Here is a 16,478-nt window from a genome sequence, read left to right on the forward strand (position 1 = left end):
AATGTACTGTAAATTTCAAAAAGCTAGAAGAAAAAATTTGGAAAGTTTTTAGAATAAGGAAATAATAAATTTTCAAGGAGATAAATATGTTTACCCTGATTTAAATATTTTGTAATATATATATATGTATCAAAATTACAGGGATTCCCATTAAAATGTGTACTTTTTATATTTTCATGTATCAATTTTAAAAGGATGTTTTTAAAAAGTTAAAAAATAGGGCTGGGTTTGTGGCTCAGTGGTAAAGCTCTTGCCTTGCATGTGTGAGGCACTGGGTTCGATCCTCGGTACCACATAAAAATAAATAAAATAAAAAGATTTAAAAAGTAAAAAGTTAAAAAATAAAAATAGCTGGTCACAGTGAAACAAATTTGAAATCCAGCTACTTGGGAGCCTGAGGCAGGAAGATTGCAGGTTTGTAATCAGCCTGAGCAAAAAATTTAGTGAGATCCTGTCTCAAAACTGAAAAAATAAAAAGGGCTGGGGATTTAGCTTTAGTGGTAGAACACCACTGTATCCATTCCACAATACCATAAAAATAATTTAAATTAAAAAAATTTTAAAATCAACTGCATTTCTATATCATAGCAAAGAAAACTCTGAACGTGAAAACTTCTTTAAAATTTCATTTATACCAGCACCAAAAATATGATGATACTAAGGAATAAATTTAACTAAAGCAGCCTAAGACTTGTATAATCAAAACTACAAAGCATCTATAAAAGATTATGAAGACCCAGTAAAGACATCTGCATATATGAACTGAAAGACTTCACATTGTTAAGATAGTAATAGTTAAAACAATAATAATTAATACAAATTAATCTACAAATTCAACATAGTCTCTATTAAAATCCAGCTATTTGGGGAATTTGTCCACTTTAAATGGGTCAATTTTATATATGTGGACTAGTTCTATAAAGCTGTAAAAAATTTTTTAAACAATAAATGAAGTTCTTTTCCTCTCTCTATTCCTCTTCCCTTTCCAAACATTTACAACGGTACCTGGTAGGACTAACAAAGTAAGAACCCAAAAATGGGGCTAGTGGGAAGAAGTTGCAGCAGCCCAGTAGTGAAGACTGTATCCACACAGAAGAGCCACATGATATAAAAACTCAGAAATGTGGGGAAGGTTCCACCACAAGGTGGCCAGGCATGGAAAGCAGTCTAAATCAAACAAGAAAGGCAGATAAGGCCTATGCCAAGGGCATCCACAAAGAAAGACCTCTTTAGCCTGGGGTGTCAAAAGATGAATCAGATATTAAGAAAAATCAAAGTGGTGTGAGGAAATGGTCAGAGATAGGGTAATTTGCTACACATGTCACAGCATAAGCATATAGAAAGGCATCCAGCATTCCTAGAAAACTTACCTAGTTTAGGATGTCAGAATTCCAAACAATGACAAGACATCCATCTGATAAGACAAGGATGAGGGAAGTAGGTTGTGATCTGGCATAGAGTTTTTAAGTATATAAAAGGAATGGAGGATGCTCCTTATATAGGGGTACAGTACAAGCCTGATCAAGTGAGAAGGGAATTTCCTCAAGGGGACACTCAGTGGAGGAATCTTGATCTAGAGTAGGATTTGGAAAAAGTTCATTTGGAGTGCACTTGGTTATGTTGGAGTCTAAGGAGGCTGAGGAGGGAGGGCATGCTCTAGGAGGGCTTGCTGGCATAGGTAGTTATATCCTGTGGAAGGTGAGAATTACATCCAGCAGAAAGGGAACCAAGCAATGAATGGCAAGACCACTAGCAGACTCAAGACCACAACTGTCTAGAGGAGTTAGCTGACATGGGGTGTCAGAGTCTTGGAGAGGGGGCAGTATCTGGTTAAGAGGACTGGCCAGCAGAAGATAAAAAAGACTAGAGCAGCAGATGAATGTGGAGAGTATCAGTCTGACAGCCTGGCCCAATGCAGAGAGCTAGAGCTGAAGAAGGGTGAAGAACTATGGGGGGTAATAAAAAAAAGTATGCCACAACTTGCCTTGGCTGTGTACCCATGTAGAAAATGAAGGAAAAATAAACTTCTATACAGCAAACTAAAGATAAGTTATAACATAAATGTAATAAATTGGATCTTTTTCCTATAAAGGACATTATATGTATTAAGGTATCTATATTAACCTCCTGACAATATGTGGGATAATAATTTTTGAAAAGAATATTCTTGTCCATAGGAACAGAGCATTTAGGGACAATAGGGACATACTTTCAACACTAAATTTTGAATGGTTGGGTGGTGGATGTTTGATCTTCTGCTTATAACTTATCTGTAAATGTTCAGTGTTATGTATTTTTTAAATATTTTTTAGTTGTGCTTGGACATAATATCTTTATTTTATTTTTATGTGGTGCTGAGGATCAAACTCTGGGCTTCGCACATGCTAGGCTAGCGCTCTACTGCTGAGCCACAATCCCAGCCCTAGTTTTATATTTTGAAATGAAAGAAATGAGACAAAGACATTTTAAAAAGTGACAAGTATTAAAATAAGCAAAGTAGATCAAACACGTACAGTTAAGTCTCTAAAGAAAAAAAACTAAAACAGGGAGATAGAACAAATACTAACCCATGTTAAAAAAAATTCTTGAAATATAAATGGATGCAAAATTACATATAAAAATGCACATCACATATCTGATAAATTAACTCAGAATAATGAAGACCAAGACTTATCTACCAAAATTACTACAAAGAAAATAAATCCTACAAACATATAAAAAGAGTAAGTACCGTATAATAGAGAGCATTAGATTGCCATCACATTTTTCAATACCAATACCTCATGTCAGAAAAAAGAATCAGTAATATACTTAAGCAATCGATAGGGGGGGAAAAGGCTGATTTTATACCCAAGTAAATGCCTTTCAAGTATAAAGAACCCTTATATACTAGTATTGAAGAATATTATCCCCATGAGTCTTCTCTGAGAAATCTATTACAGAATGAACTTCAGAAAGTTCATAACAATAAAGGGAATATGATAGATCTTAAACATATATGTACTTATATAACCTATGAATACATTAAGAGAGGAGAGCGTGGTTAATAGCTATGTGTGCTCCTGGTGAAATATAATATGCTGGGGATGCCACAAAGTACCCAAGTCTGAATGGCATGAAAACGCACATTTATTTCCTCACAGTACTGGAGTCTGTAAGTCTGAGATTCTCTCACAGTCAGCAGGACTAGTTTCTTCTAAATATCTCTCCTTGTCTTGCAGATGGCCTACCAGTCTTCTCCTCCCTGTGTCTTCTGTGCCTGACTATGACTTAATTTCCTCTTCTCATTCAGCACAATTTAGAGTGGATTAGGACTCATCTTCATAATCTCACTTAACCTTACTTACCCCTTTAAAGATCCTGCCTCCAGAGTTTTACAAGAACTTTAAAGAAGAACTAATACCAATACTCCACAATCTATTTCAGGAGATAGAAAAAGAGGAAGAACTTCCAAATTCATTCTATGAGGCCAATATCACCCTGATTCCAAAACCAGAGAAAGACACCTCAAAGAAAGAAAACTGCAGACCAATATCCCTAATGAATTTAGATGCAAAAATCCTCAATAAAATTCTGGCAAATCGGATACAAAAACATATCAAAAAGATCGTGCACAATGATCAAGTAGGATTCATCCCTGGGATGCAAGGCTGGTTCAATATACGGAAATCAATAAATGTAATTCACCATATCAATAGACTTAAAGATAAGAACCATATGATCATCTCGATAGATGCAGAAAAAGCATTCGACAAAGTACAGCATCCCTTTATGTTCAAAACATTAGAAAAACTAGGGATAACAGGAACTTACCTCAACATTGTAAAAGCTATCTATGCTAAGCCTCAGGCTAGCATCATTCTAAATGGAAAAAAAAACTGAAGGCATTCCCTCTAAAATCTGGAACAAGATAGGGATGCCCTCTCTCACCACTTCTATTCAATATAGTTCTCGAAATACTGGCCAGAGCAATTAGACAGATGAAAGAAATTAAAGGCATAAAAATAGGAAAAGAAGAACTTAAACTATCACTATTTGCAGATGATATGATTCTATACCTAGCAGACCCAAAAGGGTCTACAAAAAAACTATTAAAGCTAATAAATGAATTCAGCAAAGTGACAGGATATAAGATCAACACACATAAATCAAAGGCATTTCTGTATATCAGCGACAAAACTTCTGAACTGGAAATAAGGAAAACCACTCCATTCACAATATCCTCAAAAAAAATAAAATACTTGAGAATCAACCTAACAAAAGAGGTGAAAGATTTACACAATGAAAACTACAGAACCCTAAAGAGAGAAATAAAAGAAGATCTTAGAAGATGACAAAAAATATACCCTGTTCATGGATAGGCAGAACTAACATCATCAAAATGGCGATATTACCCAAAGTTCTCTACAGGTTCAATGCAATGCTAATCAAAATCCCAACGGCATTTCTTGTAGAAATAGATAAAGCAATCATGAAATTCATATGGAAAAACAAAAGACCCAGAATAGCAAAAGCAATTCTAAGCAGGAAGTGTGAATCAGGAGGTATAGTGATACCAGAGTTCAAACTGTACTACAAAGCAATAGTAACAAAAACAGCATGGTACTGGTACCAAAACAGGCGGGTGGACCAATGGTATAGAATAGAGGACACAAGAGACCAATCCATAAAATTACAACTATCTTATATTCGATAAAGGGGCTAAAAGCATGCAACGGAGGAAGGATAGCATCTTCAACAAATGGTGCTGGGAAAACTGGAAATCCATATGCAACAAAATGAAATTGAATCCCCTTCTCTCGCCATGCACAAAAGTTAACTCAAAATGGATCAAGGACCTTGATATCAAATCAGAGACTATGCGTCTGATAGAAGAAAAGGTTGGCTCTGATCCACATATTGTGGGGTCGGGCTCCAAATTCCATAATAGGACACCCATAGCACAAGAGTTAATAACTAGAATCAACAAATGGGACTTACTTAAACTAAAAAGTTTTTTCTCAGCAAGAGAAACAATAAGAGAGGTAAACAGGGAGCCTACATCATGGGAACAAATATTTACTCCTCACACTTCAGATAGAGCCCTAATATCCAGAGTATACAAAGAACTCAAAAAATTAAACAATAAGAAAACAAATAACCCAATCAACAAATGGGCCAAAGACCTGAACAGACACTTCTCAGAGGAGGACATACAATCAATCAACAAGTATATAAAAAAATGCTCACCATCTCTAGCAGTCAGAGAAATGCAAATCAAAACCACCCTAAGATACCATCTCACTCCAGTAAGATTGGCAGCCATTATGAAGTCCAACAACAACAAGTGCTGGCGAGGATGTGGGGAAAAGGGTACTCTTGTACATTGCTGGTGGGACTGCCAATTGGTGCGGCCAATATGGAAAGCAGTGTGGAGATTCCTGGGAAAGCTGGGAATGGAACCACCATTTGACCCAGCTATTGCCCTTCTCGGACTATTCCCTGAAGAACTTAAAAGAGTGTACTACAGGGATACTGCCACATCGATGTTCATAGCAGCACAATTCACAATAGCTAGACTGTGGAACCAACCCCGATGCCCCTCAATAGATGAATGAATAAAAAAAATGTGGCATTTACACACCATGGAGTACTACGCAGCACTAAAAAATGACAAAATCATGGAATTTACAGGGAAATGGATGGCATTAGAGCAGATTATACTAAGTGAAGCTAGCCAATCCCTAAAAAACAAATGCCAAATGTCTTCTCTGATATAATGAGAGCAACCAAGAACAGAGCAGAGAGGAAGAGCAAGAGGAAAAGATTAACATTAAATAGTCATGACGTGGGAAGGAAAGGGAGAGAAAAGGGAAATTGCATGGAAATGGAAGGAGACCCTCATTGTTATACAAAATTACATATAAGAGGTTGTGAGGGGAATGGGAAAAAAAATAAGGAGAGAAATGAATTACAGTAGATGGGGTAGAGAGAGAAGATGGGAGGGGAGGGGAGGGGGGATAGTAGAGGATAGGAAAGGTAGCAGAATACAACAGTTACTATTATGGCATTATGTAAAAATGTGGATGTGTAACCGATGTGATTCTGCAATCTTTGTAATGTTTTGAATAACCAATAAAAAAATAAAATAAAATAAAATAAAAATAAAGATCCTGCCTCCAAATACAGTCACATTCTTAGCTACAGGGGATTGGCTTCAACATGTGAACTTTGGAGAACATAATTTACCCCATAACATACCATAACTATAAAAAATGGCAAAAGGGTGAATGGAGAGAGCACATGCAAAAACAAATTAGCTGTTTTCAGTAATTATAATAATAGGCTAGTACTGTGTTGATATTATTATTATTCTGAGACTGTTATATGTATAATTATTTGCAAATACTTTCTGTATTACCATTATCTGTATACTCGACAAACCAGTATCCTCAATGTGGAATAAAGGAGACAGATTTACCTTAAAGGAGGTCAAGTTAAAATGACATTCTCCTATTGTTGCTGTTTTTCTTCCTCCTATTCCCTTGCTCCCCTTCTCACTGAGCATGCCATCACTCAACCTCCAAATGCAGCTTTCTCAAGGACTCACTTCCCCAGTCATCTTCTGTCTCTGAACTCACTTCATTTACTGAACTCCAGTCTCATTGCTTTACATCATCTATATATCTTGCCAATGCTAAATTTCTTTCTCTAATCTACATTTCTTTCTTGAACTCTCTCTTCTGATGTTTCCATATTAGTTCTGATGTTTCTATATCAGTCTATATTCAAATTCATTTATTTCTCTATTATATCAATTCTGTTAAAAGGCTTATACAGAGGCTTTGTTTAACCTCAGGTATATTTGAATTCTAAAATTTCAATTTTATTTTATTTCATGGCTGATAATTTCCTACCTTTTAATTCATTTCAAGTAAATTCACCTTTACCTCACTAGTCATGACAAAGACTTTATGTGATATCCACATAAATACCTAAGAGTTGGTATGTGCTGATTTTCTTTACTCCTGAGAATGAATCACATTTTCTGACTCTTTAGAATACTCATTCCAGAGATTTTTAGATTATATGCTGAATCCTGTAACTATCACTTTGTACAAACTATTTTGTTCTGAAAAGCATTGATGTATTTGTTTTAAGGGGATCACTCATTTAATTGGATACAATTATAAAATGCCATACCTACCACATGTGGTGTTTCAAAACTCTAGTTTTTAAATCTATTTACAATCTCTTGCCAGGCTGTCATGCTTATAAATGGTTCCAGGGCTCAGCCAGAGATATGGACTGAATGTTTTTAAGTTTATAATTCAGATCCTCTTCTGGCTGCCTCTTTTCTGAGGTTACCAGTCAATCTCCATTTAGTGCGGGGTTGCCCCAATGCTTCTTACTCTCTAAGTTTCCACACAGAGAACTTTTTCTGTTAAAATAAAACTTGCAAAACTCAGTCCATGTTTACCACCTATTCCAAGTTTGTCTCCTTTCTAAAATCTGCCTACTTTATAAAGTCCTCAGAGTAAATAAGTGGATGTTTTCTGTATTATGTCCAGAGTTTCCAGTTAGTTATTAATAGGAAGACCCACCCATTTGATAGGAGGTCACCCATCCACCCTTTAAAGTGATTTTTTATTTTGCAGGTCACTTTTTACTTTTTATTTTAATAGCACTTTATCATAATAAACAGATGAAAACCATTATATTATCATAATTTAAATATTAAATGCAAAAGAGAACACAAATCTAAATACTGATGTCTAGTAATGGGCACTAATTATTATAACAGGAGGTCACATGACAATTATGAAATGTCCCAAAATATAAAAATTTTGTTAGAATATATTTTGAAACCTGAGATCAAAGGACACCATATTATAAGTCTTCATGAGCTTGTATACATTCTATAACTCCAATCAAGCAAAGCTCTACAATAAAAAAGTACATTTTATTTACTAGACAAAGTTACAGTGAGATTCTCTGTATTTTAAAAATTAATTCCAAACTTAAATGTTCAATTAATTGATAAAGTGATGAATTTATTAGCATTTATTAACTGTTTACAGAAAATAATCAAGTACAGAAAATTCACTAACTATACTACTTAAAAGCAGGTATTTACACAGCGGGAAAACTGTCTAGTTTGTACAGTAACCAATAGGTCAAAGTCACTAAGGACAGCCTACACAGTGCTAACTTGATGACATTACTTGGGGGGAGAATTAATTCATTTACTTCAGGGGCCACGTGTTGACATTCTATCTACATTAAGCTCAGAATCATAAAGAATTCTATCTGACCTCCAAAACTACAGAAAATTCCATATAGCTTGAGGCAATATGAATATTGTTACTACATAACACTAAATAATTTAAGCATTATTCAAATCAAAAAGACATCTAATTACTATACCCTACATACTTTTGAATTCCAGCTGCAGATCCCTACTCTCACTCAGAGGAGTGACTCCACCCCTTCAATTTTCTTGACCAAGAAACTTGAGACTACAATATGTGAACCATTCAGCTTTATTTCTGTCATCTGAATCCTTTTCTCCTTTTTTTCATTCTTTGGATTTCAAGGAAAAACTTCTATTATTAATAGTTTTAGATTCAACATATCACAGTAGCAAGTATGCTTCTGTCATTTCAAATTGAGAAGACGAATTTGTACCTACAGTCAAACTTCATTAACAAGGGGCTCAGTAGGCTGGAGACTTTCAAAATTTAAAATACTTTTCTGGGTAATGCCCATAATTAGACATATTTTCTTTTAAAATTTCTAACTTTGATATACAGGTATTCTATTATAGGTATTCTATCTCTGTTAACATACTAGGGACAGACTGTATCACTTAAGTACCTCTGGGTAAAACAAAGTGACATGGGACAATTGTTTATTTTCACTATTACAAAACAGTATGACAAGAAAGAGCCATATGACAAATCACTAAGTTTGCAAAGCTGTTCAAGACAATGTTTGCTCCTTTCTGAACAGAAGATTTATATAACTGCTTATATTTCATTCTTTTCCTTTCTTTCTGCCAGGAAGATCCAATTAACTCTGAAATTTCACCACAATAATAATATTGGATTTACAGTTTATATATCTATATGTCCTGACTTTTTACCATTATTTATGTCTCATTATTTGTCACTCTATTTAATATAATCCTATTAATGCTTGAAAAAAGCTCCTCTAAATATTTCGTGGACAAGGCAAAGAAACAGGAAAGGAAGGCTAGTTGCATATTAACCAAAATTATGAACTGATTCTCATGCATAGTCAACACATAGCAGGACAAGGATTCAAACAAAACAAAAGGACCAATGTAGGAAAGAACAGTCAGACTACGACAAACTTATTTGTAGGGGTGGTGTGGTAATATTACTTTTGACATAAAAATAACAGGACAACTGTGACTATTTTGATTACTAAAATCACTAGAAACAGAGAGAACTTTTAATAAGGGTAATAATTTCATATTGTTGCTTACGTATCAAACAGCATAATGATGAAACAGAAATATCAAGTCAGAAATACAAAGGCAAGATAAGGAATATTTTATTGTTTAGTACTCCTCTCCTATAACACAATCTTCTCATTAATTATTTAAATCCTAAGTTTAAAAATATGACAGTACTTCAGCACAGAACATGTACTCCTTAAAAATTATAAACACTATAATGTATAATTCTCTCTCAGCTCCAAATAGTTAGGGATGTCATAATTCCCAATGTGATTTAAATAAAATCCACACATAATTCCCTAGCCAAGTGTGCTATACATTAAAAATTAATTCATATATGTGAATGTTCTATCTTGCCTAAAACCTTTCATTTTGAAAGCTAAATTTTAAAAATAGGAACATGATGAATCATCATAAATAATTAGCATTATAAAATTAGGACACTCATATACATTATGAACTTCCTCACATATTGCAAAGAACAGGCAACAGAAGACACTAAAATGGAATAGTGTTAAATACACAACATTTCATAATATTTTCCTTCTAAATCTATAACTACTTTTTCAAGTTACTGCTAATATAACAAGTCATTTCAAATGTCCATTTATACAGTACAAATATTTCAAAATTTATATTTCAAATATTATTAAGTAAAATAGTTTTATAAAATTTATTTTTCAGAACTGATAACAAAAGGCATGCCTGTAACATTACAAAATTATGAAAAGTAAAAAAATTCATGAAGGGAAAATAAAAAAGTGCCCTTTAAATAAAAAGAAATATTGCAACCGCTAACTTGAGTTTCAAAAAATAAAGATGACTCTTACCTATATTCACTGAATATTATATTTTCTTAGGCCACATTTTTACAACTAAATTTTACACAGAACTTATAATAAGATAGTCATTCCTACCTTGTATCCAGGTCCTAATTGATGAATTGCAAATATTTGTGCTGGGTTGAGTGCTTCACTGAACACATACACGGCACCAAGTTGACCACAGAATACCCTATTTGCATCAGCAGTTTCTGAAGATCCCAGAAAGCACTTGTCATAGCTCTGTTTTTTAAAAGTCACAAAAAAAAGTTATTATTTTGTAAGGACAGAATATTTAAGGAGACCTGTCTTCATCACCACAAATATCTTAAAATATCACAATAATAGAAGAAAGCATCAATGAAGATTTTATGGAACATTTAAATAATAAAAGCCAATAAAGATTTTTAGAGAAAACAAAAGTCTATCAAATGATTTATATTTGAATTTGACTTCACTTTTCCATTATGGATACATTCCTCTATTTTTATACACTATGAAAATGGCACAAAAATAATCAGTCATTCTCCTGAGTGGGCAGTACACAGAATCAAATAAAAAATGATCCTTTAAATCTGCTGCCTAAAGCAGAGGGTACAGTGCTCTACATCTAGAGGCTTTAGCAACTAAGGAGCCATGCTTAAGAAGACCCTTCCCACCTATACTTTAAAACTCTTTAACTATCCAGACCAGTGAAAGAAGTCACTGCTCAGTTTCATTCTATCACAGGATACTCCATACATTAATTTTAATAAACACGATGATATCTATCACTTTATATAAGTGTGTGTATACACACACACACACAAACACACACAATCATACATGGAATCTCTCTGGTGCCTCAATAAAATTCGAAATTATGAATTGAGTACAAAGATAAGAATGCCTCATTAAATATGAAAGCTATAATTAAAAGATGTGACTAAAGTATGTAAACATGTGCTACTACTCAGGCTTCTCCATATTCTGAAGCGCTATCAAAAATAATTCAAAAACCTAAATCTTTTTTTAATACTATCCTATTAGCTAATGTCATTCAACAATACCATTGGAGTTTTCTTTCACTCAATAATTAAAAAAACTTTCCTCTACACCAGAGAATAAATAGGAATGAGAATTTAATCTGTGTTTCCTAATTATTCTCTTTAAATATTCATTGACTATGCCTCAACTATGAGTTTATAGGGAAGAAAAAGAACGTTTTCCTCTAAAGGCACAGTTAGGACAATGAATGTTGTAAGTTTTGCAAGCCACTTGTACATTCTGTTGCATATTCTTTTTTGTTTGTTCCTGTCTTCTAAAAAAAATTTTTTTTAATGTGAAAACCATGATTCTTGGCTTTCAATCATACAAAAACAGTCTGAAGGTCAGATCTGGCTACCTCCCCACACTTCTATCAGACAAACTATGGATAATGCATACAGTGCTATTTTAGAGACTACAAGAGAATATAACTCCTGCCCCACATAAGATTAAAGGTAAAAGAGATGCAGATAAAATTGACAAGTGAACTGTGCTAAAAATAAAAGGCAAGTCATTATAAAATCAGAGATGTTGAAAGTATTGCATATTATTGGCCTTGAAGGTGCTCTGGGCATTAAATCATATTATTACTTTGGATGTAACAGGCCAGAAAAACAAGGAGAGGCACAAAGTAGAAAAAGAGTAGACACACTTGAGATTTCAACTCTACATCTCTTATCTAGAATCCAACTGTGTTATCTCTTCCAGGGCTAACACGCTTGATGAAACTATCTTCTCTTTGCTATTATTGTAATAAGTCATCTAAATGATCTTCTTTCTTTTATAGTCATTTCCCTTCAAGGTGTTCTCAATATTGCGACCAGATTGATGTTTTTAAAATACAAGCAGTCATTACTTCTTCGCTGAAAACCTTCCATATATTTTTACCATGGGTAAGATGGGAAAGCCCAGGTCTTATGTTTGCTTATGAGATCCTACATGGTTTGACCCCCTTGCATCTACCTAACTTCTTATCACCACTCTGTCCCTTTCTCCCTCTGCTATATACAAATTGTTATTGTTCTTTGAACTTTCCAATTCTGCTCTAAAGCCTTTGTACTTATTCTTCCCACTGCACTATAAGTACCCAAATATCCACATGGCTATTCAACTCTTCTCAATAAAATCATCATGGACACTCTGGCTTCTCCATTATCTACACTCTCTTTCATAGCTATTCCCCACTTTATTTTTCTTCATAACATTTAGGGAGAAAATATATAATAGTGACTATAAGTTATCTATTTTATTTAAAGTCTTCCTTCTATATCTCAAAGTGGTAAGACACATTTTTATAGTGCTGGAAAGAATAAAATACTAAATGTTTCTTGATCTAAAATACTGAAAAACATGTCCAAGTAATGTTTCTTTTAAAAATTCATATCTTTTTGCAATTTAAATATACTATATTTAAGACTTAAAAGATTGACTAAATAAAAATAATAAACTTTCAAAGTAAACCTCTATAAGACTATTTTATTTAATACTTGTAATACTGACAGACCATACTCTCAAATATATTAAAACACAGATTAAAAAGAAAAAAACTTACATCATTTGTGTTCACATGCCAAGCCATATCACCATAAGATACCAGCTGTCCATTAACATAACACCGGATTTCACTGTTCCTCCATCGATTGTAAATGTGGACAATGCTGATCATATACCACTTAAATTAAAAATAATTTAAAATATCAATACATAATGTTTAGTTATCATTGTCTAAAATGCAACCCTAACTTTAATAACATGCTATAAGAAAATGTTTGAAAGTCAGACATGGTAGCACATGCCTATAATCCCAGATATTCAGTATGCTGAGACAGGAGGACAGCAAATTCAAGGTTAACCTGGGCAACTTAGTGAGACCCTTCTTGAAATAAAAAGGGACAGGGTTGTAACTCAGTGGTAGAGTACTTAACTAGCAATGGGCAAGTTCCTGACTTCATTCTTCACTATCACAAAAAAGAAAACGTTTGAAGGACTATTGATGCATCACTCACTACCATTTTCTCATTACTTTCTCTCATTTCTCACTATACAAATCAAAGAAGTGGCACATAAAGAATAAATCTATAGGGGCTGGAGTTGTAGCTCACTGACAGAGAGTTTGCGGAGCATGTGTGAAGCACTAGATTCAATTCTTAGCACCACACATGAATAAATAACAACAAAGACCCACTGACAACTAAAAAAACTATTTAAGGAAAAAAGAATAAATCTATAATGAAGAAAGAGCTAGAAAACCTTGCTCCCTATACTGATAGTCCTCTTTCACTATACCATGATTTTAAAAAAATGATACATACAAGTATATTTTTGTTCCTCATTTCTTCATTTAATTACATTTATATTATGTCAGGCGTTTCAGATGCCCAGTTCTGACCATAAGCCTAGTTATCCTATAATTTATGATCTAGTCAAAGGGATGTGCAAGAGGCAAATAAATAATTACAAATCACTATATGCAGTACACAAAGGAAAGAACAGTATAAACTGAGAAAGAATAACCTAAGATTCTACTATGAATTACATGGTCAGAAAGACACATCCAAGGAATATTATTTCAGCATCTGTAATAAGATTCAAGATATTGAAATTCTATAACTTATGTGTACTAAATCCACTAATTATTACATATTTTTAACTTAATAATGTGTGAATAGTCATTATAAATCAATAAATGTGTTCCTCTTGAGTTCTTATTTTCTATTACTAATGTCAACAAAAACCATTTTAAGTGTCAATTTTGATATGACCTGGTCAAAGTTTATAACAATTTATGGATCCAATTCCTAAATTTTTCATACTTAATAGCCTAAGGCAGAGAACACAGAAATACTTCCCCTGAAGTACAGAAAGATACTGATGTTTTCTAGATATTTGAATAAGTATGCCCTCAGGTGTTGATGAAACTTTAGACATAGCACTAAAAATAGATAAAGATCAGATAGTAAAGAGATTTATAGAATACCTTTAGAAATCTGGGCTTTGGGGATTTTGCATAATGTGATACCACTAAAGAATTTTGATCAGAAAAATGAAAATCACTATGGTGATGACCATAGTTTAGGTAGCAACAATGCTGAAGTGGGATAGTTAGGCAAAGTATAGATAAACATAAACCTGAAAAGCACTGAAAAGCTTTAGGTAAGAACTCTTAAAAGCCTGAATGAAGACAAAGGAGAGGGGATAAAATAATTGACTGATCAGAAGCACTGATATGAAAAAGAGGAGTCTACAAAGGTTTCCAATATTTCACTGAGAAAGGCAGTAGCACTATTAAAATATTTAATAAAGATTGTTGGCTTTGGAGTTAAAAAAAATAGTTTACTTTTGGTTGTAACAATGATGATAAGACAAAATAAACGAATAAATGAAAAGACTCATTCATAAATGAATTAATTTATCTCAGTTAAGCCCACAGTATTTTTTTTGAAAATCTATTTTTCTGCCTTTTTTCCTTGAAACATGTACTCTACAGAAAATGGACACACATTGAGTTTCCAATGCTTCAAAAGAGCCCAGCTTTTGACTTTATATTTTTCAATTAAATAAAATCAGAAAAACTAGAAGACTATGTATGCATTTTGACATTGTGTATTTATATGAGGTCAACATTTAGTATGAGACCCACTAATTATTACCATCTAACAGATGTATCTAAGGAGGACACAATCAGGAACAAAATTGTTTATTTATTCATATTGAGAACTCAAAGGTATATAACTTTCTTTAAGATAAGAACAATAAAACATGATTATCTATACAAATTCCAATAGAAACAAACTTTCTACAAATTAGGTAATATTAACTAATGGTTTACATCAGTTTTATAAAGTCATACAGCTAGCAAGCAGTCAGCTGAGAAAGCAAAAGTCTAACATAGAGGGAGACAGGGAAAATGGTGGATCAGAGGAATTGTAGCAGTACACCAAGATGGATTTAAACCAGCAGTTCTACAGCAGCACATTGAGGTACAAAGGCTGTGAGAAAACTCCAGTGGGAAAATTAGAGAGCTACCAATTAGGGCAAAACCAAAAATATTGGCTTCTAGAATACATACAGAATAAGAGGAATAGACTATGACAGCACCATGTGCACATAGCTCACTTGAGGAGAAGAAGCTCCTCTCTAAGGAGCCAAAAGAAGTTCTCCCACAGAATTTAAGATAAACAGTTATGGCTATCCAATAAATGATCAATATCAACAGAAAATAAGATCAGATACAGCAAGTACAGCCAGTGCACAAGACAGTCCCTGCACTCTTCAGAGCAGATAGTGAAAATGGAGAAGCAACAACACCTTAAAAGACTTTAGACTTCCTGAACAGGAGACTAGTAACACAGAAAAACTTAAGCTGTGACAGATGCTGCAGTGCCCAATCTATCAAACTGTAAAGCAGAGAAAAGCAAAGGGCACTTTCAATTTAAATCATCAGTCTGAAAAGGAGCATGGCTGATAGGGTGAAACCTGAGATCAGGGTCTGGTGGAAACCTACTGCAAGACCTATGCCACCACCTCATACCCAGAAGTGTCTGGAGAAGAGACTGCTATGTCACACACCTACCCACAGAACACAGACTAAGGTTCTATGAATGAGAGGTGTGACACAATCCAGATAAATCTACAGGCTGCACAGGCAGGAGGGCTGGCCAACAGCCCTGCCAGACTTACACTCCTACCCCTGGTCACATTAACAAAGCCATCTTGAGGGGCAGATCTGCTCAGAAACAGACAACACTCCCAAAGAGAAGCTGTTAGGCAAGAAGGGGGCAGAGCTCAACATTCAGACATCCCTAACAAGACTGTTTATTTCCAGTCAGAGCTGAGAATAAACAGTACAATGTTTGTGTCATATAACTTCCTCACGGTAGGAAAATTCTACCAAAACACTGGAAAGAAATGTCTCCATTGTAAAACACTCAGCAAGAAGAATGAAAAAAATAGTTTTATGACTGTTATTGTATTAACTGATTCTTATTAGACTCTTCACTCATTTTGTTCTTTTTCAGAGTTCCATTCAATTTTAATTATTCATCAATTAACTGAACCCTCTCTCAATACCTCCTATCTTCTTTCTCATTTCCCTTTCTTTCCCCTCTCCTTCATCCTTTTTTCTCTCCTGATTCTGTCTTCCTTCCCTCCTGGGCCTTTTATTCTTC

General features: G+C 34.0%; 1 protein-coding gene across 3 annotated transcripts in view; it reads right to left on the reverse strand.

Annotated features, from left to right (window-relative positions):
• The window catches only part of Nbea (neurobeachin), a 603,852-nt gene that overhangs the window by 497,584 nt on the left and 89,790 nt on the right, over nt 1-16,478 (reverse strand). For all 3 annotated transcript variants that reach the window (XM_078016116.1, XM_021730370.3, XM_021730357.3), the window contains exons 7-8: nt 12,863-12,982; nt 10,381-10,527 (exon numbers count right to left, since the gene is read on the reverse strand). In XM_078016116.1, coding sequence (XP_077872242.1) covers nt 10,381-10,527; nt 12,863-12,982 — 267 coding nt within the window. The remainder of the gene's footprint in view (nt 1-10,380; nt 10,528-12,862; nt 12,983-16,478) is intronic.

The sequence above is a fragment of the Ictidomys tridecemlineatus genome, chromosome 6 (genome assembly GCF_052094955.1).
Source record: "Ictidomys tridecemlineatus isolate mIctTri1 chromosome 6, mIctTri1.hap1, whole genome shotgun sequence".
Taxonomy (NCBI): domain Eukaryota; kingdom Metazoa; phylum Chordata; class Mammalia; order Rodentia; family Sciuridae; genus Ictidomys; species Ictidomys tridecemlineatus.